The 27,700-nt window shown below is 35.8% G+C and overlaps 2 protein-coding genes across 6 annotated transcripts; both read right to left on the bottom strand.

Annotated features, from left to right (window-relative positions):
* Positions 1–5,494: 5,494 nt before the first annotated feature.
* Positions 5,495–8,221, bottom strand: ppdpfa (pancreatic progenitor cell differentiation and proliferation factor a). Its single transcript, XM_056463670.1, has 5 exons — positions 8,063–8,221; positions 6,619–6,725; positions 6,219–6,296; positions 6,013–6,109; positions 5,495–5,930 (listed from the first exon to the last, which is right to left on the bottom strand). The coding sequence occupies exons 2-5, from the start codon at positions 6,671–6,673 to the stop codon at positions 5,807–5,809; spliced, it is 354 nt and encodes a 117-aa protein (XP_056319645.1). The 5' UTR covers positions 6,674–6,725; positions 8,063–8,221; the 3' UTR covers positions 5,495–5,806.
* A 912-nt stretch (positions 8,222–9,133) lies between these two features.
* Positions 9,134–27,607, bottom strand: tpd52l2a (tpd52 like 2a). 5 transcript variants are annotated; one of them, XM_056463671.1, is made up of 10 exons: positions 27,440–27,607; positions 26,508–26,602; positions 25,452–25,600; positions 23,675–23,734; positions 22,431–22,478; positions 18,358–18,459; positions 14,173–14,196; positions 13,619–13,663; positions 10,472–10,520; positions 9,134–10,347 (listed from the first exon to the last, which is right to left on the bottom strand). In XM_056463671.1, exons 1-10 carry the CDS (start codon positions 27,456–27,458, stop codon positions 10,279–10,281), a joined length of 660 nt encoding a protein of 219 aa, XP_056319646.1. In that variant the 5' UTR covers positions 27,459–27,607; the 3' UTR covers positions 9,134–10,278. The 5 variants fall into 5 exon arrangements, with proteins under 5 accessions (XP_056319646.1, XP_056319648.1, XP_056319647.1 ...); XM_056463673.1 differs by lacking the exon at positions 23,675–23,734; XM_056463672.1 differs by lacking the exon at positions 14,173–14,196.
* Between the last annotated feature and the right edge of the window lie 93 nt (positions 27,608–27,700).

Below are 27,700 nucleotides of genomic sequence, written 5' to 3' on the forward strand. Positions count from 1 at the left end.
TCCAGTGTTTTCAGAATATTTCAATAAGTGTACTATAAGGGTTTAAGGAAACTTTTACTTCAATTCCATCTAAAAGTAAATATTTGACTACATGTCTTAAATGTAGCAAGTAAAAAGTTCAAATAAGCTGTGAAAATTGTTGGCACCTCATGCGATTCAGTTAGCATAGAGTTAACAACTCACTGTATAAACGACTCGTTCAGAGAGAGTCTACAGTTAACAACTAAGAAATGATTTGGTCTAACCCTAACCTCAACGCCCATGCATTTATTTTCCTGCTGTAGCTGATAAGTAACGTAAAACACTTTTTGCCATTTACTATGCCTGATTTTACTTTGTATGCTTATATTTTGCAGCACACGTTTTTATAAACTAGACTATATTATATAATTAGTTATTTTCACATCTCTGCAGACACAAAATATGAATTATTAGTACTAATTATTAGTGAATGATGACTTTTATTAATAAAATTACATTTTTTAATTTATAATTATCACTACTTTTTAAAGTACATTAAAAAAAAAACAAGAACCTTTTTACACTGACTGTAGTAAAACTGAAAATAAGTTATTAATACTTTTAAATGAGCATTATTTTATTAGTATGTATAGTCAAGTGCTTGACGTGAACTACAATAAGCCAAAATGATGCATTTGGATAATTTTTGACTTTGTATCGTGTCTGAATATACACATTGCTTGTATTTAATTTCACATTTCAGCTGGATAATGGAAAACAAAATTAGTAAAGGCAGATTTAAAATGTAGGCGCTCTGGGTCTATGTTTAGGGTTTCTTGGGACTGGGCCAGTCATACTAGTACAAGTAGACCCAGTTCATTCATAGGCTATTTAAAGCGCAAACACGAAGTATATGCAAGTTGATATTTTATTCATATGCGAGACGTGTGCTAACGCATGAAGCTAACAGCTAGGACAGTGAGCAAACATGACCACCAATAAAATAGTAGAAAGGACAAACGTCATGGCCTATTATCAGAACGAACACGTGTCACATATAAACAGAGACTCTGCCACTGATAAAATAAACAGAAAGACGTTTGTGAATATACCAGGAAACTCTGTTCCTGTTTTACTGTTTCCAAACACTGGTGATAGTAAAAGTGGAGCAGCTTGAAAGATTTCCAAGAATGTGAATGGACACAAGCTGTGTGTGTATGTGTGCATGTGTTCACCTTTATGCAGAGTAACCCGACAGCAGGCGATGATCGGGAAACTCACGCAGACAGCAGACTCAAACTGTTTTTAGCTCTCGCCTCTGTTTAGAAACAACTGTGGGATCAGGGGGGAAACTCTGTGACCCAAAAAAAGTTTCTGGGTGAAAGGCCATAATGATGACATTAAAATAAATTATTAAAATAAAAACATGTTAAAAGTATTAGCTGAAGTGACAAAAGGAAACCTACATGGTGCAATATGTTTTTGGAAATAGTACTTTTTTTATTTAAGCAATATTTAACATTCGAACCGGTGGCACATGGCAAACTGCAAAATCTGAAGTAGATCAAGTTTTGAAAAAAGTTTGTTTAAGAAAGGGAACACTTAAACAATACAATGTAACTCTAATGCTCCCTTTATTTTTTGAGCAGTATATATATATATATATATATATATATATATATATATATATATATGAATGTCACACATTGTGTGTGTGTGTGTGTGTGTGTGTGTGTGTGTGTATAATATCTATAATATTAGAATATATAATAATCAACCAATCACATGGCAGCAACTCAATGCCTTTAGGCATGTAGACATGGTCAAGACGATCTGCTGCAGTTCAAACCGAGCATCAGAATGGGGAAGAAAGGGGATTTAAGTGACTTTGAATGTGTAAACATGGTTGTTGGTGCCAAATGGGCTGGTTTCAGAAACTGCTGGTTAACTGGGATTTTCACACACAACAGTCTCTAGGGTTTACTGAGAATGGTCTAAGAAAGAGAAAATATCCAGTGAGCTGCAGCTCTGTGGACGCAAATGCCTTGTTGATTCCAGAGGTCACAGGAGAATGCCCAGACTGGTTTGAGATGATAGAAAGGCAACAGTAACTCAAATAATCACTCAATACAACCGAGGTATGCAGAAGAGCATCTCTGGGCTACAGCAGCAGAAGACCACACCAGGTGCCACTCCTGTCAGCTAAGAACAGGAAACTGAGGCTACAATTTGCACAGGCTCACTAAAATTAAACAATAGAAGATTGGAAAAGCGTTGCCTGAGTCTCGATTTCTGCTGCAACATTCAGATGGTGGGGTCAGAATTTGGCATCAACAACATGAAAGCTTGGATCCATCCTGCCTTTTATCAACGGTCCAGGCTGGTGGTGGTGGTGTGATGGTGTGGGGGATATTTTCTTGGCACACTCTGGGCCCATTAGTACCAATTGAGCATTGTGTCAACGCCACAGCCTACCTGAGTATTGTTGCTGACCATGTCCATCCCTTTATGACCACAGTGTACCCATCTTCTGATGGCTTCTTCCAGCAGGATAACGCGCCATGTCATAAAGTGTGAATCATCTCAGACTGGTTTCATGACCATGAGTTCACTGTACTCAAATGGCCTCCACAGTCACCAGAGCACAATCCAATGGAGCACCTTTGTGATGTGGTGGAAGGGGAGATTCGCATCATGGAAGAAACTGTGTGATGCTATCATGTCAATATAGAGCAAAATCTCTGAGGAATATTTCCAGTACCTTGTTGAATCTATGCCACGAAGAATTAAGGCAGTTCTGAAGCAAAAAGGGTTGGTGGAATTTTCTGTAGGGTGTATTTACTTTTATGATGCAGAATTCTGAATTTATACTCAATTGTTTTGAAAAATTGGTTTCATTAATGTGAACACATTTGTTCAACAAAATGATATTCAGGTGATTAACAGCCTTAGAGCTCATAGCATGTCTGTCTGTAAAGCTTTATTGGCAGTTCTGTCCCTATGGAGAAAAAGAGTTTTTACTTCTAGAAGCAGAACTGTTATCAGATAAAAATGAAATGAAAATCAGGGCCTTTTATAGTCAGTGGACAAAATAACATTAATTAAAAACTATTTTAAGATGATTGTTTTCATATGTATTATATATTTGTGCTTTTAAGACCTTTACTACACCACACAACAAATGCTGGTTTTCAACCCAAATCTGGGCAAAAAATGGACAAACCAAACCGTTGGGTTATATATATATATATATTTGTTTTTTTAATTTCTTTTTACTATATTGACCTAAATGTAGGTTAAAACAACCCCACATTGTTTAGAGTTTATTACCTGCTTGTTATTTTTGCTTAATTTGCTTCATATTTGTAGCAAAATTAGTACAGCAAATGTAAGTATGTAGCACGTGGTAAACAATCCATTATACATCCTCTTCAACACAGAATCTAGGTCAATAAATTCAGCTTAAAAAGTACAAACTGACCAATCAATCAAAGCCTGTCATGGAGAATTGTATTAATAGTGTATTATGTAGGCCACAGTCCAAAAATAAAACAGCTGTTTTTAGTAAGTAATAATCTGCTTGTAAATGTATGCCCCATTTCTATGATTAGCAGCAGATATAAGTAGATTTGGCATTAGAAATGCTGCCTTTTCACTCCTTTTATTTAACCAAAGCGCTGTCCGATTGCTCAGATGACCATGGAGCAGCTACTTATTCTATTGAGCTGCTTTCTAAAAGCTAATTCTGCCAGATGGAGGAAAAAAACAGCTCCAGTTGCTTGGTGCCACATGTACAGTAGATGTAGTGTTATATAAAGCGCATTAGTGTGTCCTGTCTTAGCGCAAGAGTTTTAATCACATCAAAGCCTCCTTAATGCCAAACGTCTTGCGCACAGGCTGTGGATGAGCAGCTCATTCTCTGGAGAAAAGCAGAGTCAGTGAACAGAAACTGTTTCATGCTAATCCCTGGATGAAAGTCACTGATAGCCTAATAGTGATTCACTGTAATCCATGCTAATGATGCTGGGTATGATCGATCCACAGCGAGACACTGCAACCAAAAACACGTCTTTTTATTCAATCTGAGATTTTAGGACTTTCATAAAGTGCTTTTAATGGGAAGAAAACATCCTAAATAAACCTTTTAGAGTTTCTATACAGCTACTTTTAAATTTGTGTCTAGTTTTTATTCACAAAATATATTTTTAAAGGCCATTTTGTCAAAATGAACACGTCATAACATGTCTCAGCACTTGACCAAACACACACTTTCTTCACATTAATATTCTGTAGGTTTTTACAGAAGGCTAATACTGATCATCAGTGGTGTAAAATAGTTTTTCTCAGGAATTGTAATTTACTAAGTAGTTTTAAAAATGTGTACTTTTACTTTCCCTTGAGTACATTTTTAGTGCTGTTGGTACTTTTACTCCACTATATTCCTTCAACCTGCAGTCACTACTTTATTTTTCCTGTCTATGGCGATTAGTAAAATCTAGCCTGTGATTCCTGTCCAATAGACAGTAAATCGCATCGCACTGAACAACCTCAGGACATGGGCGCTTTATAAATGCAGCAAATTGTTTGGAAGCATTAAAAGTGTCCAAGAATGTGCAAAATCTTTACACACAATGACCCAGACACTGTTTAGATGCATGTGATGATGTAAAGATGACGGGTGATGATGACTATGATGACCAAAACAGCCTTAAACTGTAACTAAAAGCACTACAGAATGTTACGTTTACACACACACAAAAATGACACGTAAATGCATCAGCTTTTTACAGCACAACACTCAATGCTCACTACTCTTGAGTACTTTTGAAATTAGAACATACTTTGTGTAATATTTACAACAGATGCTTTTACTCGCGCTACATTTTTGGGCAACTGTTGGTGCTTTTACTTGAGTATAATTTTCCAGTACTCTTTCCACCGCTGTTGATTATATACATTTTATTCTACAAGAAATTGTGTCTTTTTCTGGCTTTTCGCAGTATTTTCTGACTTTCAAAAAAAATGATTCCCCTAAAAAATAACTCTCATCTGTAAAAACATTTCCACAAGTTAAGTTTTGTTTCCAAATGAGCTCATAATTCATTAAACGATCCCTCATTTGCACATTTAAAGATTTCAGAAAACTTGTAATATGAATGTATTTTATGTAAAGTGGTCAGTGGTTAGCACGGTCACCTCACAGCAAGAAGGTTGCTGGTTTGAGTCCCCACTGGGTCAGTTGCCATTTCTGTGTGGAGTTTGCATGTTGCATGCTTCATTCCGCTGTGGCGACCCCAGATTAATAAAGGGACTAAGCTGAAAAGAAAATGAATGACTGAATAAGATTCCTAAAAACAAATTATTATCCTCTATAAAAACATTTAATTCAGATTTTTTTATATGAGCTCATTTTTCATTAATCGAATCCCCTTATTTATTTAAACATTTCAGAAAACTTGTAATACAAATGTCTTGCTTTAAATGTACCTTGTAGTGATGGTATGGCGAAGGAATTAAGACCAACACACCATAATTTAGGCTGCAGTTAGTCATTTATTTATATCAAGTATAATAACACAATTGCAAAGTGCACCCAGTGATACAGTGACCTACACTAAACTCTCGTCATACAGAAAGCTTCCTTTTTTTTTTGCACTTTAAAGCTTTACAAAGTTGATTTGGTCAGGAATAAAAAAAGAGCACTATATAGCATGACGTAAAAAGCAGCCGGCTTTTACTAAAAAAAGAATAAGAATAAGGAAAAAAAAAAAAAGCAGAGCCTCCGTCGCCTGCGCCGGCCCGCGGTGACTCCCGGATGAGGGTGGGGTGCGTGGGGGTGTGTGCTTTATGAGGGCAGGGGTGAACCCGGCTCCTTCCCAGAGTCACTGCTCTCGCTCAAATGCCTCTTCATTACGATCTCGCGAGCGACGCAGGTCACCTGACCGTTTGTCACTGTGTAGGTGCCAGTCCTGCCACACAAAAACACTGTGAAAACCAGCACTGCGCAGAGTTAAGACATTAAATAACAACAACAGCAGGTGTTCAACTCACTTCTGCTGGGACTCAAATCCATTGGGCGTTCCCATTTGATTCTGCTTCCCAAAGAAAAAACTGGACCACCAGTGGCCAGAGTCCTGACGTGTCAGACCTGCCGTGCAAGAAAACCTTCAGCTTTTGGCACAATGAGAGCTGACTGACTGCATTGTGTGTGTTTGTAATGCAGTCATTGTGGTACTGATGTGATGCTACATTTATACCTGGTGGGTGTGGAATGACCTCCCCAGTGTACTCCGAACTGCTACAGGAACTGTTACTGGACGTAGATCCAATGCGCCCTGAAACATCAATAAATAATACAGTGTAAATTATAAAATAATAAGAATTAAAGCTCATTTTCCTGAGCATCAGCCTTCTCTTATTGCAAATTAAATGTATAAACACAAGACTAAATAGATAAAATCAGAATTGCAGATTGATTATTCCTCCGTTTTCCTCCTTTTTTTGTGATAAATGTAACTAATAGAAAATAACCAGTGCATTTACCATGGTGAAACTTTTTCAGGTGTATTTATTAACACTTATAATCCACTCTTGTTGGATTTAGGATTGGATCCCACTGTATTGATTTATTACGATGTAAAAGTAAACTAAACTCACTTCGGTAGTAATCATGGGTGGCGATGAGGGAACCGCTGGATGGAATCGCTGCCATTTTCCCCGTCCTCTAAAGGGTCGACCGTGTGGAAGATGGAAAGAAGGAAGACCTGTTGGGGAAAGAGGATTAACAGGTCGGATGAGGGTCGTTTTGTTTGAGGTAAACAGTTGTGACAACACAACAATGTGATCTTTTTAATAGGGCTTGGAAAACACCTCGGGCAGGCAGATGCTGGAAAATCTGTGCTTTCACTCAACGCCCATGAAATATTTAAAGAGGGTTTAACCCTGTCAGCTACACAAGAAAAAGTGCTGCCACGTTGTTATATATTTTTTCATCCAGTTAGTTGGTGGTATTGTTAAGATGACCAGATTTGAAAATGTTCCACTTGAGAGCCGTTCATCCAACCCTTCCTTACTAGCAAACTGTGACGTGATGACAGTTCACAGCTGCTACTTGAAGTATCAGATTTCCACATTCTCTGACACTGACCCACTTGCTGGGAACAGCCGAGACCCTCTGCAACAAGTGTGCAGAACAGCTCATGTTTCACCACACGTGCATGTAAAAATACCTGGTTTCCAAGGTGAAGACAACTTCAAAACATAATGCGTTCACACAAAACTGAAAACCTTTACTTGCACTCAAGTGGTTATAAACTTTTATGAATGTCTTAGCTGAACACAGAAAGAAACACCAAAGAATGATGGGAAAAATCAGCTATTAACTTTGTTCTCATTATGGATGCCAATGTCTATTTTTCCTCAACATTTTTAGAATATCTTTTGTGTTCAAAAGAGAGGAAAAAAAAAAAACAAGCTACCAATGTAGATTAAAAATAGATGCTAAAAATCAATGTTGGATGAAGTAATATTACAATCTTAAGCTTATCTTTGTTTTTAAACATGCAAACATTCACGTTACTTCCCTTTAAAAGAAACGAACACATTTAGTCACTGTGAAAAAGGGGTCTTGATTGTGATATAACGCTTTTAAAAGTAACTTTACCCAACACTGTTAATAATGCACTGATTAAAAGTGTGTTGTTTTCGTCTTGCAGACGTTAATGTCAGGCTGCAGATGGGAAGAGGGATTTGCCACGTGACCTGTCTAATACCCTTCTGTTCTACATATAACAGAGCAGACATTTAATCACACCAGTACTTTGAGAAGCAGGATAGACTAAAGGCTAAACTTTGATTGAATAACAGAAACTGTTAAGTCGAAGCCCAAAATAATAAGATATACTACCTTACAGAAAGCCATGTCGTGTAAGGTGCCTTTATTTATATAATGTTTGTACCACTTTTTATTCGCTTTAAAAATGACCATATGTATATAGTGTAGTTGTAAATAAAAAAGGAAAGACAATACCTTGTAAGTTCGACCTGCCTGTCTAAAAAAAGTTCTTTTTAGACGGAAAGAACTATTATTTCATTCACTTACCTTTTATTTTGGTGAGTTGGTGATGTTGGTAATGCACCAAAAGCAAGGTTGGTCGGGTAAACGCTAGGCGACGGTGCCCATTGGTAGTTTGTTGTTTTGGGTGAGACCCTCCAAGGTCTTTCGCTCCTTTGCTCCAAATTGCCCAGGCTGAAGGACGCGCGCTCTATTTATTTAGCAGAGGGCTTGGCTTAGCTGCTGACTCCAGGATGGGGGCGTGGCTTGTTTGTGGCACAAGCGGAGGACGTGGCCAGCTGGCTGGCATGATCTTGTGGGCGTGGTTTGCCTGCCGGGCACGGGATTGACAGGTCAAAACAATGTTGTTCAGCAGAGCTAAATCTGTGGACAAGGGCACGTGTTTTTGAGATTTGACCGACAGGAGTGATTTTTTAAATAGATAAAAGGCAAATATCCTGTTTTTGAAATAGATACGATCTGTGACTATATTTGTCTTATTTATAAATAAAAATAAATATAATTATACATTACAAGTAAAAATACATTATATCTAGCAGCTTCTCAACGAGGGGATGTGAAAGTGAATAAGGAAAAAACACAACCCCACTGGAACAAATTTAATTAAATTTCTTTGATTTTATAACTCAGTTGCTCAAGAAAAGTCTACATTTACGAACATTAAACATACATGTCAAAGCAAAATTTAATTTGAAAGCGAGTTTATAAACATATAAATGGTTTTTAAACATTTACACTAAATATAGCTTCATAAACACCAAACAAAACAGTAATTTGAGCCCTACTGGTACCATAATAGTTACAATGTGAAAGGCCCAATCTTTAATGTTTATATCTCTTTAGATCAACAAAATCGCTCCTTTACTGACAACATGCATTTTAGACATTTTATGCGTCTCTTCCTGAACAAAACGGATCCAAATGCGTTATGGAGGGTTCATAACATCTTCAAAAAGCCTGAAGGATTTTAAAGTGTCCACACACATTTTGTCGCCACCTGGTGTCTGTATTACTTAAACCATCAAGCCGTAAAAACAATATAGCTTTTCAAAACACACACACACACACACACAAGAGCATAGGCACAGATCAATCTAGTGTGTTCCTGTTGACTTTTCGGTCTTTATTAAACCCTGAACAGTGTAGTACATTACAGCCAAAAGCATCCAACATGAATACAGTAAGTAGGTCAGATTGGTAACATTCATGTACAGATCATGGCACAAACTTCCCATCAGCACAAATAAACAAACAAAAAACAAAAATCAATAACAATGGGTTTTCCATCACCTCACAGTGAACTCGACCTTGTTGCCCAATACAATATTAGGATTAAAGATTAGAATCATTACATTTAATCATCTCACCAGTAAATGTTAGCCTGGTATTTGATTCTCAATTAATTTTTCAAAGCCCATATTCAAACACCTTCATGATCACAGTTACAGTAATGATTAATGAGCCGGGGGGGCTGCTAAATCTACATGAGACAGCAATCTAAAATACAGGCAACCAAGAAGAAAAACTGATCTTATTTACTGCAAAACATTTAACAAAATAAATTGATTTTCTTTGTGGCCAAAACAAAAACTATTAAACTCAAAAATGAGTGAGAACAAACCGGGCAGGTGAGCGTAGTCTGAATCTTTCAACATCTTTTATGAACAGTTGTAGCATTTTTTTAAAAAGTAACAGTTCAAAAAAGACAAGACAATAAAATAATGTGAATAATTGAGCACATAGCTTCAGAGACGGTGCTCGGGACTAGTCACGATAGAGGAAAGCTTTAGCACCTTTTGCCCTGAGTAACAAGCAGGGTAAGAACAAGTGCAATAGTCAAAGTGGGAAGCATGTAACAACAACAAACAGCATCATTACAGCAGGTCGAAGATGCTTTCACTGACATTCTCAGCGTGAACAATGCAAACATATTCATGCTGATCGTAACAGACCATTGTAAAGTGTCAAAGAAGCCCTGTTGTTTGACTAAATAAAACAGCAGAATACATTTAAAGGTAGTTTTTAATGCATAGAAGAGAACCGAATAGACCCAAAAAGGGGTTTCCACCATGCTCATTGGAGATGTTTTGTTTGGCTAAAATGCATTCACGAGGGTGACGGTCTTCAGACGTTACAGTGATCACGGTGGCATCTTCGCTGATTAAAGCATCTGTACATTCGTTTGCAGTGAAGGAGTGTATTTGGGTAGAGCGTTATAGTGGATCACAGAGGTCAGTTCTTGCTCACATAGGTGCGTTGTTGCTGGTTGGTGAATGGTCGTTTTCCCCGTTTGCTCGGCCCATTACTTTGTACTTTAAAAAGGAAAACAGGAAAACACATGATGGATGGAGTAATAACAAAAGGAGGAAGCATAAACATGTATCATTGTCGTTATCATAGCAAAAACAGGTATTTGTGAAGAGAGAATGAGCTAACCTTCATGTTCTCCACCTTGTCCTCAAAAGACTTAAAGCTTGGTGAGTTCCTGAGGAGATAGTTTCAAATTGAATAACTAATCATAATTAGCTGCAGTTAACATGCAACCTCAATTGTTTGACAGGAACAGACAAACACCTTTAAGGATTTAATAAAAGACTAGGGAATAGTTTCCTAGCAGTTTAGGTGAAGCAGTGCTGATAGGGTTTATGCAGCCAAGTGAAAAAGCATTTGCTTCCCAGGGAGAAAAAGAAAGTTGCATCTTGATTATCAGTAAATGTTTTGTTCTGTTAGAATCAGAAAATGCTTCCTACATTTACATTAAGAAAGAGAAAAAAAGTCCTGCACAATTAATGAAAGGCCGGCTGAAAAATCCAAAATCTGAGGTCTTTGATTGTATTGTTGGTTCGACGTGTTCACCGACAGCAGATTTATAGTTGTTGTGATCAAATTTTCCCTCGAATGACATTTTGCAAGTGACAGAAGGTTTCAGACACTTTCCTGCAGTGACGTCACTTGTGTCGAGTTCAGACTGCAGGATTTTCAAAGAAGTCAAGAAGTCACAGATGTTTTCATACTGCATGGCAATCTGGGCTAGCGTTTCATCACTGCTTTGTTTACACTACAAGATGGATCGGTGACAGGGGGTTTCACACTGCATGACTTTACAATAGAAAGAATCGCCGACAACTTTGTCTTAGTCCACAAACTACGTCTCACAAAAAACACACACAGGAAGTGACATGGAAACATCATGAGGTCACGTAGTTTATCTTTTGTTATTAACTACATAATGAGAAAGAAGACTTTAGTGGGGTAGAAAATGAACTTATTTTGTTCACCTGGGTTTGACGGGAATTGGCAATTTCTCCTCAACTTTTTTCTTTTTCGACTCGGTTCTGATATTGCTCAGATGGCCTGTTAAACAGACACGAGTGCTCCTGCCAAATTAACACTAGCTTTCCTCAATTTCTTGGGTCCAAATAGACAGAAAATAAGCAGTTTAAACTCCTCCCCAAACTCCCACTGGCCTGCAGATACCCACACTAGTGGATGCTGCTCTCTCATTGGCTGTAGTTAATCTCCAATGTTCCTTTCAATCAGAACAAAGTTCACTAGATTTGAATCCCTGACAGCTCCAAGTATTTAGCATTCCAAATATCTCACAAGTGTTGGCCACTCATCGGTGAATCTCTCAGATCCCGTCTTTGATAGTTCACACTGTGTGATTGTTACTCGAGTGAAAAAGCACTGATTTGCCTGTGATTTCAGGCATTTGTCTGCGATTTCTCAAAACCTGTCGGTAAGTCAAAAATCGAGGCTAAAATCATGCAGTCTGAACTCTGAGCCTTATAACACAACCAGCAGGACAACTTCAAACTCCCTCAGGGAAATGTTGAAAAAAAATCTGGTTTAGTTATAAAAGATCTGCTCAGAGTGAAATGAATGCCACAGGATGTCAGAGTTCCCACACTTTCATGAACAGTAGAATCAAGGACTTTTGAAAGCACCATTCACTTTAAATGAAGCACCATTGTAATTCTCAGCCCAGCACATGAAATGCCTTGCTGTATTTAACATTTCACTTACACTTAACATTCACATCAAAACATCGGTTTAAACCGGTTAAAAAACTCATGTTCAAAGAATTTTAATACAATTTGCTGAATTCAATACTGTGATTAGAGATGCAATGATTATAGATTTTAATTGTACAATTATAGTCTGAGGAATAATCATGATATCACGATGATTATGCGTTAGTTAAATTTAAAACACTACTAGTTTAGAAAATCACATGAAACTCCTCATATTTAAAGTGTTATTTAATGCTGCTCAGTAACCAAATAATTCAGCACAAAACAATAACAAAAAACAAACAAACAACAATCCATATCTCTATTTTGACTTAAAAATAAGTGAAAAAAAAGTGTTTTGTGCTTCTTGTGTGCCGCGTTCATGATGCTGCCAAAAAGCACACACAAGCCGTGCGCCTCCATTAGAAATAACAAACCTGCACGTACAAAAGACGGGATATGTGAAAGGCCCCTAATAGCCTCAGCCATAATTTAAATCAAGCTTTAACCCAGTGTGCTTGCATATTAGCCTCTTTGCATAAGCTCAGAACTTTAAACTAGCCCAAAGTTGGCATAACTTTGTTTAGTTGCAGCAGTTTTGTTCTATGCAGAAACGCGGTGTTGAGAAGCCTTTACAATTAGTAACTGTGACAAAATAAATCTCAATTAATCATTGCAGCCCTACTAGTGATATTCAAATGGGGTTTCTGAAATATTGATAAAAATGAGCGTTATTAGTCAGTGTTATTGTACAAGACTTAAATATAAGATTTTTTATTTAAGGATGTCTGCTTTTTTTGTTCCGTTTATGACAAGTATAATAGTTGAAATAAAACCATGAACAAATTTATCTCAAGCACTTTCTAGGGCCTGTGTTAGTGAAGTACTTTCAAGGCCTTGAACCCATAAATTGAAGTACTTTCAAGAAGGGCGGGAACCCTGGATTGTTTGTTTTCTGTGATGCATCATTTTATATCCTGGGTTACTGAATATGTCACTGATGATGTCAACTTTAGATGAGTCTTCCGTGAGTGTGTGTGTGTGTGCGCATTTGCTGTCTTGATTGTTGTTTAGACATTTTGACAACTGAGATCTTACAGTTCAACATGGGGATTGTGTTCATACAAAACATTGAGTTATTTATTTAACCCAATGGTTGAGTTAAAATTTATAGTCTGATAAGCTATAAGCATGAAAAAAAAAAAGAGAGCCGGGCTTAAGATCTATGATTACATAGTCAACTGTAGCATAACAAGAGGAAACTCTAATATCTAATCGCACATGCGTCTATGGCGTTAATGAATTAAATAGCCAATGAAAAGACTTTAATCACCACTGATTAAAGACTTTAATCTGCTTATTTGTCAATCTCTCCTGCTTAAAAACACCTTTTCATTTATTAAAGATTGATTAGTCTACATAAACGGCAGGTCTAATATGGTTCAAATGAAAAGTTGAAATTGTTCCATACACTTCTAACACCTTTACAAGTATTTGCACATCAGACAAAGGCCAGAAGGTTCAGCCAGATATTAATATGCAGAGGGAATGTTAGAGAGAAGTACTTTACCTCATCGCTGGCATACTTAAAGAGTGACGCATGGAAAGGTTGCTACTGTGGAGACAGAGCGAGCAGGCAGAGTTAGCGGAGCAGACAGCATTAGCCCAGCACAGAGAAAGAGATCAGAGCACAATGAAGAAGAAAAAAAAACTTATTAGGGCATCACAGCAAACTTTACACTGGACATCATATCTATCATACAGCGCCTATAAAAAATGATCATACCCTATGAAAATCTATACCTTTACTCAAATTACACCCTGCTTTCAAAAGACCTTCAGGATAAAGTTGGAGAAAGGCACAGGTTAGCAGAGGGATACAAAAACATTTTAAAGGCTGTAAAAGTTATGTGGAATGTGATTTGATTTCAGGATATATGACAAATAAGACCATTATTTCAAAGGGGTATGATGATTTTTCATAGGCACTGTATAATGACATTTAAGAACGAGACTTCCATAAAATACAAGTTCGGATACATCTAGTGTTTCATGGGTACCATAAAATATTCTTGAAAAACAAGATGTGCGTCTTCAGCGCAGGCTCTCGTAAAAAGCTCTTACCCAGAGTTAGAGTATGGCAGAGCCCTGAGCAGCCAAATGCAGCAGTGAGGAGAAAAATACAACAATAAACAACCACAAAGACCTCAAAACAGTAAAACTACTGTATACATGACAAAGGAGATTTAAAAAAGCATAGGAAAAAAAAGCTGGGCAAACACAGAATGCAAATTAGAAAGTTAGTTGATGTTGACGTACACTACCGCTCCAAGTCTGAGGTCAGTAAGTTTACAAGTTTTCAATAGAAACCAACACTTCTGTTCAGTAATAACGCATTCAATTGATCAGTGACATTTATAAAGTTGCTGAAGATTTCTATTTAAAACTAATGCTGCTGTTTTGAACTTTTAAATCACCAAAGAGTCTGGAAATAAAAACAAACAACTGATTTCTGAAGGATCATATTAGGGATGCTCATAATAACTGATTCACCATTAACCTACCTCACCGTTAGCGTCTGTCCTGCATCTGCATCATAAACACTTCTGTTTATTTGCACAATTGGAGAAAGCAGCAGCAAAACAAAACTTTCTGAAATGTGCGCTGCTTTGGAAACAAGTCGGCCACAAGTTGGAGAGTCGTGATTTTCTCTTCATCTGGCACCGCTCATAAGTACAACAAATAGGTTATAGTTGTGATGGTTTAGTGTACAACCAACAAACCAACCTTATATCCATTTGGAAAATTACAGTGATTAATAGTTCTTATAAAAGATCCATTTTTAAAATAGCCTACATAATCTACAAATCAAATAAATCCAATGATTTAGATTTTTGCGTAATGATAACACCGCACCAAACTGAGGCGTTCATTTTATAGCATATCAGAATCAGAATCGGTTTTCATGCCAAGTATGCTTACACACACAAGGAATTCGCTTTAACTACAGAAGCTTCCAGTGTACATAAAGTGACAACAAAATAAATATGAAAAAGACGATAAACATTAAACAGAAATGCAGTTAGTAAAAACCTCCGGATGTTGAATTGTATGTACAGATTTGTTATAAATATACAAGTTATAAGGTGCTGTTTACAAATGCGTATGAAAAAGTAATGCATTGTATACTGTTGCTGTGTACAAGTGCATATACAAGTTAAATATATAAAAAAGTATGCTAATTAATGCAATATTATATTAAACAACTAAATAGTTATATGCTAGAGTAGCTTATACTTTACAAAAAGTGAACATATGAGCCTCGTCATTGTCTTTCATTACACGCAGCATGAACCGAGGGAGACAAAAGAAAAGCACACAAGCTCTAAGGAAAAACCAGACGCTCAAGACAATCTTTAAACTAATGATCTCTATTAAAAATGTTGACTGAGGTTCATGATATAAGAATAACAGTGGAGCTTTAATTAAATGCAGATTTTTAATTTGACTGAAGAAAATAAACATATGATGGGGAAAAAATGCATATGCCAGTTCTTAAAAAGGATCCAGTCAGTGTTTTCATTTTTTGATCTAAACTTGTCATTTAAGTGAAAAATATCTAGGGCGGGACTATTTATTTTATTCTTTTTTTTTAGTTTCTTCTTTTTTTCTATGCTGTTGTGAACATATTAACAACAGAACATCTTTCCATGTTAAAATAAATCACAAATTTATAATTAAATGCAATATTTAATGTGTCAGACACAAAATAGACACCTCAATTATTATTGTTTTTTTAATAAAAACAATTAATCTGACCATTTAACACAAGGATGCCCAACTCTATTCCTGAAGGGCCGCAGCCCTGCCCAGTTTAGTTCCAACCCTAATTAAACACAGCTGATCAAACTAAATAAGCCTTTCAGTCTTGTTTGAAACCTACAGGTAAGTGTGTTGAAGCAGGGCTGGAACTAAACTGTGCAGGGCTGCGGCCCTCCAAGAATTGAGTTTGACTAAACAGTTAATATTTGGTTAACGATCGGCAGTTTAACAGTATTGAGCATCCCTAGACCGTGCATCATATTCAAATATATTAAAATATAAAACATTTACATTAATTAAATATTTTACAATATTATTTCTGACCAAATAAGCCAAACATCTGAACAGTAGTGTGCATTAAAGGTTAGTTAGTCAGAGAAGCAAAGACCAGGCTATAGTCACATTTGAGAAGCTCAGTAAATTAACATGTTGTGTTAAAGCAGAGCAGAATGTCTTATTTTGATAAGCTGTGTTCCTTGACATGGTGTTCAAAACAAGCTGTTCGCCACTCAACACGGCTCACATTACTTTAACCATCTGGAGATTTCCCAGCATACAAATACCTCATTATTACTGATACTGAGAGTCAGTGGCTGCTGAATAATAGTCTCAGGTCTAATATGAAGACAGATGCCTGGTCAAATATGTACTCAATCTAGATGCCTGCTTCACATTTCAATGAATACTAGAAGCTCATTTCAATTTAAAAATTCAAAACTCAGCCCACTTTAATTCAAACAGAGCATTATTCATCAGAGCACACTATTTTAAAGTAATCTATCATACATAATCTATCACAAATCAATGTGTTTTTTTTCTTGCTGCATTTCCTGTTCACTCATTCACATTATGGCAGAATATAGGTTAAAAACTGAGCTTCCATTAGCGGTGTGCGATACTGACAACTTATGATATCTCTGTATTGTTTGATTTTATTATAATTAAACATTTTTATACTGAGCATGATTTTAACGCTAGTACCTTACTGGTTTAGGCTTGTCATGGCAAGTCTCTGTCTTGAGTGAGTCACTGAATCAACATTCAGATTCTGTCCTCTCTTTCGTGTCTGTTGGTGACCACACAATGTCTACTGTGACTTCTGTTATTGAAATTAGTTTTATGTGGAGGACATAAATATCAGAATTTTAGCACTAAACGGGACTTCCTCTGGTGGTCCATTATTCCCCAGAGAAGTCTTTTGTTCTGACTCATTTTGCTTTGCACTGCTGCTTTTTTAGTACACTTTATCCTGTTTTTCTCCCTCATTTAAAATCCCAAGACAATTTGCTTTATTTTTTTGTTTTCGCTTTTATAAATCATCTTTGTCAACTCAGTTAACTCGAATGATTCACTTAAAATGGCTGATTCATTTACAGACTAAGCAAGTGTTAGGTGCATCCCAATTTGCTTACTTATGCACTATTCTGTGCCATTTTGTAGTATAAATAGTGTAAGTAGTGCATTCACACTGAAAACTCTAAAAATAATAGATGCACTTATTTTTATACCCAGATAAAAATAAGTACCCAGAGAATGATGCACTTGTTCAACTGTTAAAAATAAATGTGGAATGATGGAGACTTCACACACTCAACAGATGCTGCTTTGCTCACATAGCGGCAGAGGTGGAGCTTTCGGACACTGATGTATGATTACTTTATTTATTTTGGATTGTGAAAGCAAAATTCTTCTACGAGAGTGATTATAGGGCCTCCCAATTGTGAATGCGGTTTTACTCATGGCAGGTATTATTTGGTAGTTTGGTCATTTATTTCACTCATTTGGCAACCGTCAAACGTCATCAGGGAAACAGTTTGAATTTCCGCTTAGTAAAAAAAAACAGTAGTGTTACACCAAATACACTCTCAAAAATAAAGGCACAGAAGCTGTTACTGGGGCAGTACCTTTTCAAAAGATACATATTTGTACCCAAAGAGTCGACATTGATACCTCAAAGGCACATATTAGTGGCCAAATGTACCTAAAAAGTACCTTTGAGGTACCATTATGTACTCTTCAGGTACAAATACGTACCTTTTGAAAAGCTACTGCCCCAGTGACAGCTCCTATACCTTTATTTCTGAAAGTGTACATATACTATGCTGTTGAGTGTGCAAGTGCTTAAGTACATAGTGGATAGTGTGCCATTTGAGATGCAGATACTGCAAAAGGAGTGAAAAAGTAAACTTGACACATTGTAAAACATCAACAATTACAATAATATGTATTAAGTATTCACATGCTTAGCTTCCATGTATGTAGTCTTGATACATTAATAAAAGTGACATTTGATCTTTAGAAAGACTGGTATCGAATAGAGAATCTGAATTCATACATATAAACCAAGCTTTGTTGAGGGAATCAGAGCAATCACTGAGGCAGTGATGAAATGGAGGTTTGAGGTAGGAGAGGATGATGATTGGAGACTAGCAGTGGAAGAATGAGAAACAGTGAGAGAATGAATAAGAGGAGGAATACTGAGTTTACCTCATCTCTCCAAATCTGCTTCTGATGGCGGAGCCCATAGAGGAGAACGCAGCTGATGTCACCTGACCGGCCTGAGAGAAAGTCTCCTGAGTCCTCTTATAGCTACAGAAACAACACACAAGCACTTCTCCTTTTAGCAGTTGCCAGGTATATTTCGAACACAACAGCTGGCATTGAATTATAACTGACAGAAGCTGACAGCAATAAAATATAACTTTAGAAGTGAATCCACCAAGAGCATTTCTATTTTATCAGTTTAAAATGTTGACATTCATCTACAGATTTAAATTAAACATCTAGCATCACTTACAAGTGAGAAACAAATAAATACAAAAGCATACTGTTCCACTATAAACACCATTAATAAAAAGAACAGATATCTCGGAAAACTTGATTAGAATATCTTCATTTTGTGTTCTGATGAAAAATTGCATGGGTTTGGAGCAACATGAGGACAGGATTTTAATCCTCGGGTGTATTAACCCTGTAATACAGCATTTAATGACCTTTGTAAATATAAATGTTTTTAGTGTCACTTTTGATTAATTTCCTTAATCTAGAGTGACCCTGGATCACTTAGGTGATGGTCTTAGGTTGCACAGATATATTTTTGGCAATAATCAAAACACACTGTATTGTTCAAAATAATAGATTTTTCTATTATGCCAGAAATCATTATATTATTAAATACATCCCTACTGTACATATATCAAAACTACATTTTTAATTAGTAATATGCATTGCTAAAAACTTATCTAGGACGACTTTAAAAGGCTTTATTTCTCAGCATTTAGATTTTTTGAACCCTCAATTTCAGATTTTTAAATAGTTCAATATTGTCCTATCCTAATAAGCCAATGATTAATAGAAAGCTTATTTATTAAGCTTGTATCAATCTCAATAAAAAAAGAAAATTGTGGTCCAGGATCATATACATTGCATAAAAAGGCTTAATATATAGTGTAATAGTTTGTAACAAACGTGTAACTATTGATTTAAGAACAGGTCTACTTAAACACCAGTCTGTCCCTCTTTTTGCACCAGATGCTGTTGTCTAAATCTTACTGTACACAATCTGCACCAGGACCAAACACGCAAACCCCCTCCAATTACATACATATATACCCTGTATACACCTTATATTCACAGACAAATGCACACTAGTCACAAACACACATACATATGCAGAGACATAAACAAAAATACACTGTAAAAAGTGACTACTTGAATTAAAAAATGGGAAGTAAACCTGTTGACTTAAATTTTGTGACAAGTTGACTTTACTTAAATAAGGGAGTAAACCCATTCTAAATTAGAACTGTTAAGTTGATTTAATTATGCACATAGTTCATTTACTTAAAAGACTTTAAGACAACAGGCTTACCCACTTATTTTAAGTCAATTAATTGTTTTTAAAAGCAACAGGTTTACCCACTTATTTTAAGTACAGTCAACTAACCATTTTTATAGTGTATATAAACCTTTTCAAAAACATATAAACTTTATACACTATCCTGTCATCCTCTCACACATACTATTTCAAGCAAACAAGGCTCACTCACAGTCCTCTAATGACCTTAGGTAAGGCTAAGCCACTTTGCTTGGGGAAAATCCCATCATGTGTTCTCCAAGTCAGCTTTCTTAGCACATGCCCAGAGCACAAACACTGACTACACCCTTCACAAAATGCACAACATTCATAGCCGGAACCCACTGTCATCTCAAGGTCTGATATCAGACAGTACTCCACAGCATTGAAATTTATTGAGCCACACATCTGACACGCTACTCGGTACAGCAGATATGGGAAGGTTTGACTTCAGTAAGATCATGGTTTCGATAAGAAAAGTAAATCTCTGCCATTTTTTTTCCTTCTTAAATCTTTGAATAGGAAATCTCCCAGATTTTTTTAAGAGTAAAAATTATACCCTTTTAAATTATGACCCGATTTGTTCAACATTTGAAGGGTCTAACGCGTGACACAAAAAAAAAAAACTGTGTTTGTGTAACTGAGAAGCCTGTTGTTCGATTTCTCTAGCCACCAGTGACATCAGTGCTGTTACAATATTAAAGTCTCCACATCTGAAGAGAAAGCTTTTCAACTCATTTCAGTGGGGGCTCTGAAACCAGATTGATATTTTTCTAAATCCATACGATGTTCTATTTATTCTATTTCTTAGGGCTGCTCAATTATGGGAAAATCAAAATTACGATTGTTTTGGTCATAATTGTAATCATGATTATTCAAAACAATTACAGTTGAAGTCAAAATTATTAGCCCTCCTGTGATTTTTTATTCACTTTTTTTAAATAAATATTTCCCAAATGATGTTTAACAGAGCAAGGAATTTTTCACAGTATTTCCTATAATTTTTTTTTTCTGGAGACAGGCTTATTTGTTTTATTTTGGCTAGAATAAAAGCAGGTTTAAACATTTTGAAACCTATTTTAAGGTCAATATTATTAGCCCACTTAAGCAATATGTTTTTTGATTGTCTGCAGAAGAAACTAGTGTTATACAATTACTTGCCAAATTACCCTTACATATACTTATTTATAAGCCTTTGAATCACACTTTAATCAGAATGCTTGTATTTTGAAAAATATCTAGTACAATATTAAGTGCTGTCATTATAGCAAAGAGTCAGTTATTAGAAATCAGTTATTAGAAATGAGTTATTAAATCTATTATGTTTAGAAATCTTTCCATTAAACAGAAATTAGGGGAAAAGGGTCGCTAATAATTCAGGAGGGCTAATAATTCTGACTTCAACTGTATATATACACAGTTATTTTCCTCCCTGTAAATAAGGGAAATAAATACAATAGAATAAAATATGAAACATACTGTGCTTTAAGCATTTTTACTGTAAGAAAAAAAACTTTAATTATAGCTATAAAGGTCCTTCAGTCAAGAGCAGTGAGTGATTTTGTCCTTTTGTTGTTTGATTAATAATGATAAAAGCAGGAATACTGTGCACTGTCACTTTAAGAGCAGTGCGGTTCTGTTTAATGGTTTCTCTTTCTCATGTCTCTTGATTCTCAACTCATTTGTTTATTACACAAATGACTATCACTAAACACCGCGTTTTGACACCTATTTGACCATTAAAGTGCTCACATTAAGCTGAATTTAGATGTGTGTGCTCTGCTCGTCTCTGAGGCTTAGCGCACTTGCGTACACACACAACAGCATGCGGTCTCATTCGCGCTTTAAAAACATGAATGATTGGAGTGTACATGAATGAACGATGCGCCTCCCATGCTGCAAAAGTTACATTACAGTACACGCTTTTAGTAATTTTCACGTGAAACTGAGCTTTGCAGAGCAACAAATGTGTACAACTGGAAAGGGGGCGGTATATGATGCAATAATCGTTCATCTCGATTAATGTTTTTTCATAATCGTTAGGAGCCAAAATCGAAACTGAATTTTTGATTAATTGCACAGCTCTACCATTTAGTGCTTTATTTTTTTGGTGGTTGGATGGTGGTGCACTTTTAGGAAAAATTGCACCTTTAAGCACTTAAGCACTACAATAAATGGTTTTTTTTTCGGGCACAATGTCTTAAAGGCAAATGTTTATTTTGATGGGCTGTCATGATGCTCGAGTACCGGTGTAATACTTTTTTCTCTTTGTTTAAATGATAAAAATTATGAAGTTCATGTTTTCATATAGTAAGATAAGATACACAAGAGGTTGCACAATTCATTCACACAAACTTCTCCTTTAAATAGCGTTTTATCTATTATACACTAGCCAATACGTTGTTATTATTAGGTGGTGATTTATTTATTACAAATTTGCCAGGTTTTAATATTCGCATTATACAGTATATTGCATTTTTTCTGAAAGTATTCCACAATGCCATTCCAGTTTTCTGCACTACAGAAAACAAAAAGCAGCATCGTTTATGTGTGCTGCTTTAACATTAGATTTAAATTTGCCAGTTTGATTAACAATTGCATCTAAAAATAAAATAAATAAATGAATAATTGTATCCTCTTATATTCTGCATGCCCCATATGTAAACATTTTAATAAACAAACAAAAACTAAAATTCAAACTTACGCATCAGAACGTCCAATGTCCTCAAGTGTGGCTGAAGCTGTAAGGTATCTACAAACACAAAGGTTTGACATTACAGATATAATTCATGCAAACGTTTTTTGTTTTTTAATAAATGCTGTAAACTCAGCACACTGCAATCTTCATCTGATGACACAATTAATGGGCTAAGAAGACAATGGTGCTGGACATAATGCAAAACAAAAGCCTAAAACTTCAAAGATTACATGACCGGAAATTGCAAACAGAGATGTGAATGCAAATCACTTCAAACACAACCAGCCAGTGATGTCGACAAACCTCTAAAACAGGTTTGACTTCTCTTTCAAGCGTTTTGGCTTGGCTGTCTTAACACCCTGCCTAGATATGTATACACCACTTACATGTAGCCTAGCAGTTACCTCAAAACATTCTTCAGAAGAGAAATCATAAAACCCCATGTTATAGATATAATTTTTTGGCCAAGATTTATCAGCATATTCAATTGAGAGGGAATGTCTGTTCATTTAAATCATTTTCAAGCATTTACATATACTCATATTAGGGTTGGGTCAATAGATGATCCCATCGTCCATCATGATGCCGAGCCGGTGTCGCAATTAATTCTTTATGAATTAATTATTCATATGAATATTTTGTTTCACATTAGACATCGTACGATGCCAAACCCCAACATCGCCCAACCCCAACTCATTTATGAGCTGAAGCCCAATGACAATGATGTTTTCAACCACATAATATGGCCAGTGGAACTTGGAATCAATAAGATTTAACTACATAATAAAATACACTGAGAACTAATATATGCTATACTTTTGACTTGTAATATTGAGGAACCCTCCTTAAATTTACAAACAAAAAGGACAGACTAACATTACAGATTAATGCGTTTAATATCTATTTCTTCTGATTTTACAGAACAGGTTTGAAGTGTAAACTTATACTACTTCTATTATATGATCAGATCTTCTTTCTCTGTTGTGATCCTTTTTTGAGACAAGGCAAAGTCCCACTTATGGAAAGCAAGCACTGAAATGTTTAATTTATCCAGGATCATGGGAAAAGGCATAAAGAATACAGATGAAACAGAAACAAGACGGCAAAAGGATCACACAGCAGGCAAAGGATCAGGGAAAGGGCACTAAGAATACAAGTGAAACAGAAACAAGCGGGCAGCAAGTCCACACCTACTGTAGCAAACAGACCAAGAAATAGAAACTACTGGAGAAGAAAGAGAGAAAACTCACAAATTAGATGAAGTAACTCTACGATTCAAATCTCCAAGAGTTTGTGAGGTTCTCATATAACTAGAAGCAGAAATACAGAAATATTAATAGAAACTGAAACAAAAGAAGCTTAATTTGGAATTAGCGGACATGCTAGTGATCAACATAGGAGAAAATAAACTGCAGAGATATTGTGTACGTATAAATAAACCTTGTATGTACATTGTTTAATACAATATTTATTTATACATTTTATACATGTATATGCAAATATACAAAGTATATACATTATATAGTCAAATTAGGGCTGCTGAGAAGTTCAAATATTTAATTACATGTGAGTTATTAGAAAAATACAAAAAAAGACATCAAATATTGCAAGGTTTTTAGCTCAATTTTTTCAGTTTAGTCTTCTTTATCGTTTTGATGGAAATATGATTTTATAATTATTATTTATTCATTCATTCTTTTTACAGCATAGTCCCTTTATTAATCAGTGGTCACCACAGCGGAATGAATCGCCAACTTATCCAGCATATGTTTTATGCAGCAGATGTTCCTTCCAGCTGCAACCCATCACTGGGAAACATCCATACACACTTATTCACACATACACACTACGGACAATTACAGCTTACCCAATTCTCTTATATCACATGTTTTTTGGACTTGTGGGGGAAACCGGAGCGCCTGGAGGAAAGCCAAGTGAACACAGGGAGAACATGCAAACTCCACACAGAAATGCCAACTGATCCAGACGAGGCTCGAACCAGTGACCTTCTTACTGTGAGGCGATCATGCTACCCACTGCGCCACATTACTATTATTATTATCATTATTATTATTAAATCCCACTCTAAACAAGAAACCAAAAGTGCCAGTGGATGGTGGTAAATGTTTTACATTCCAATCCTTCAAACAGTTGATTGATTCAAAAACAAAGTGAATGGCTCTTTGTTTGTGTGATACAAAGCACTCTTTGCCTGTTTGATATGGCTTCTATTATATGATATAAACTAGGGCTGCACAATATTGGAAAATTGTGATATTATTTTTTTGTTCTGCGATATATATTGCAATATGAATAGAATTTCACAAGATGTGTTCAATAACTATTTGAAAAGAATTTATAGTTTTAGACTGATTGGGATGATTCTGTAGGGAAGTGAGTATGCATAAAATATAAGAAACAATCTACAAGTATAGATAAATTCAATAGAGAAAAAGATACAAATTATTCAATTTACTTTTTCAGAGGCGTCAAACTGTATTCAGGTATACTGTAATTAATTAATCAAATGTAAAATAATACTGAAAAGTCTTCATTTTATAAACAATTCAGTAGAATTTATCGTTTTTAATTTGTCAAAGTTACAAATGGTACAACTTCTTATGGCTGAATGCTTTAAAAACCCTCACACAGTCTCAGGCCTCAAAAAACACTTGCAGAAAAACAACTCAACATTGCGTATCAATGCTGAAACAATATATTGTGCAGCCTTAATATAAACAGAAGACAAAAAAAATCTAAATTATGCCTAATATCTTCTTAGGTATATAATTGCATTCTGTTGGTTACATGCTGCGAGTTGTATAAATGTAGTAAATTAACATTTTACACAACTATTACATTAGCAAGTAATTCATTTAACTTAATTAACAGCCCTAACTCAAGATTAAACAATTAAATGTCCTATTAGGGTCCTGTTAAAAGATTCAGACAGCCCATGTTTAGAAACACAGCGTGAGATTAAAAACAAAAGAATGAGACAGTGTTTTAACAGACAGAAGTACTCACGCATTGGAGCACTGCACGTCATGCCAGCCTTTGGTGATGTTCTGTTTGATTTCAGAGAGAGGACTGATGCCCAGTCTGTGCTTGAGCTCAGCTGCGTGTCTCTCCTTCGCCACCAGAACCTGCCTCAGTGTCTCAATCTCATCTTCCACCTTACAGTGAAATACAAGATGACACAACTAAAGTTTAGAGTTTCAGACCTATCTGATTCATTAGTTCATTTGATCCTCTTCATGATCCATAAAACAAAAACAAAAAATAATTTTAAAAACTGTTGAAATAAAAGTTCCATTGTCAGTCATTGTAACATATATTTATGTAAAAATAATAAAGATACTGAGCTGCACTTATTATCTGTAAGTATTTAACAAAAACTGATCATACTAAATATTATTACATTATAAATGAAAATGACTCAATGTAATAAATTTTTTTTGCTGACAAACAGTTAAAACCTGCTGTTTTAAAAGATACTGGCAAATTATGGAACATGGCACATACTCAGTTTTCACTCTGATCTTTATATCTTTCAATATCTCATTAAGACAACATCTCATTTTACACATTTTTTTCTATACACAATATTGTTACATGAATTATAATTTACCGGTTACCCTCTGTAAACGAAGGTTCATAAATGTATGATAGTCTTGCTCTGTTCAGAAAGGCTAAAATCTCAGTCAAAAAGAAATCTTTGTGCTTTGCATAAAAAAATGCACCACAACCATGACACATGGCATTGTTATCAAATATCAAAGTTCATCTTTTTCTATACACAAAAGCAGAGAGTGATTCACTGTCAAGCTCCAAAGAGAACCAAAATGGCACTAAATATAGGAGCATTTTGGCCAAAAAAAAAAATATATATAATAATTATCCAATAATATATTCTAATTTTCAACAGCTTTTACATTATATATAGAATTAAAATTTAAGAGATTCGAATTCTTCTTCACTGGTGAACTTTCCCAATAAGATGATGTTTTAAATAATCTTCCACATATTTCAAATTAACAGTAGATTGTGCTGTAAATATGGAGGAGGATAAATCTATGGTACCTTGATGAGCTCCATCTGCATCTCTTCTGCCTCCTCCTCGGTCACGCCTGGTGGTAGAGTCATTCCATCTGCTACACCTGCATTCATTGAAGAGCCTAAAGGAAAAAAAATATAATTTGGGAATTCAAAAGTGCTGATAAACTGATACAGCAACTGATATCCATGCTTTTGTGTTGTTGTATGTTTGTTTGTCTCTGCATTAATTGATGTGACAACATCTCAACCAAACGGTAACAATTGTAGAATGGGGATGGGTGTGGTGCACAGAAAAACCATCTCATCAATAGTGTTAAAACTGCATTAACATAGAGAGATAGAGAAAGGCAAGGCAAGTTACACTGTTATACTGTAACATCTGAAACAGTATAAAGGTTTGAGTTTAAGAATGTTCAGGCTTCATTCTGACTCAGATGAAACCAGGGTACTGCCATGTACTTTGAGACTACTATGCTGAATAAACACTTTCATTGAGATTTCTACGTCGTCCTCATTTTGTTTCCTACAACTTTAAATAAACAAAATACCAAGCTAAAATCAGTAACACAATTAATGCAATTCCAGAAAGTCCACTTTATAGCAGAGGCACAATATCAGATGTTGTACATTAGTGTCCTTAGCCAGACAGTAAAGCCTGTTTGTTTTGTTTAAAAAGGTCAACACACTACATGTTCAGCTATCAGGTCGACTGCTCCATTACTGCGCTGGCAGCTCTTGTTAATTTAGTACACCTAATTTTTAACACCCCACTTTAACCCGAAGAAACACATACATAAATGTTTTAATAATATTAAGGAGAACTCCATATAATTCTCTCTTATAAGCGTTTAAACGGTCTGTTTTGCACTTTTTATAAGCGCCACCCACACACTGACACGCACCTTTACTGCACCTGCTGAAAAAAACATTGAAAACTCACCACAGACGACACTTACCCTGTCCAGAAGAGTCCATTTCTGACTAAAGACGATCTTCGAACACGTTCACGAGTGTTTAAACAAATGTCACTGCCTATATGTAGCGATAGACGGGAGAAAAACACTCGACCCTTCCTGGCTTCTACGTACACAAGAGGCTTTGGGTTTAACCAGCGACGAGCTTGAGCTTCCGGAGCGCGGATATGACATCACCACGCCGTACGCCACGTTCTATGCATTGTGAGAAACCAGACGAGCCCTTCTATTATGAAAATTGGT

This window comes from Danio aesculapii, chromosome 8 (assembly GCF_903798145.1).
Source record: "Danio aesculapii chromosome 8, fDanAes4.1, whole genome shotgun sequence".
In the NCBI taxonomy this organism is placed as follows: Eukaryota; Metazoa; Chordata; class Actinopteri; order Cypriniformes; family Danionidae; genus Danio; species Danio aesculapii.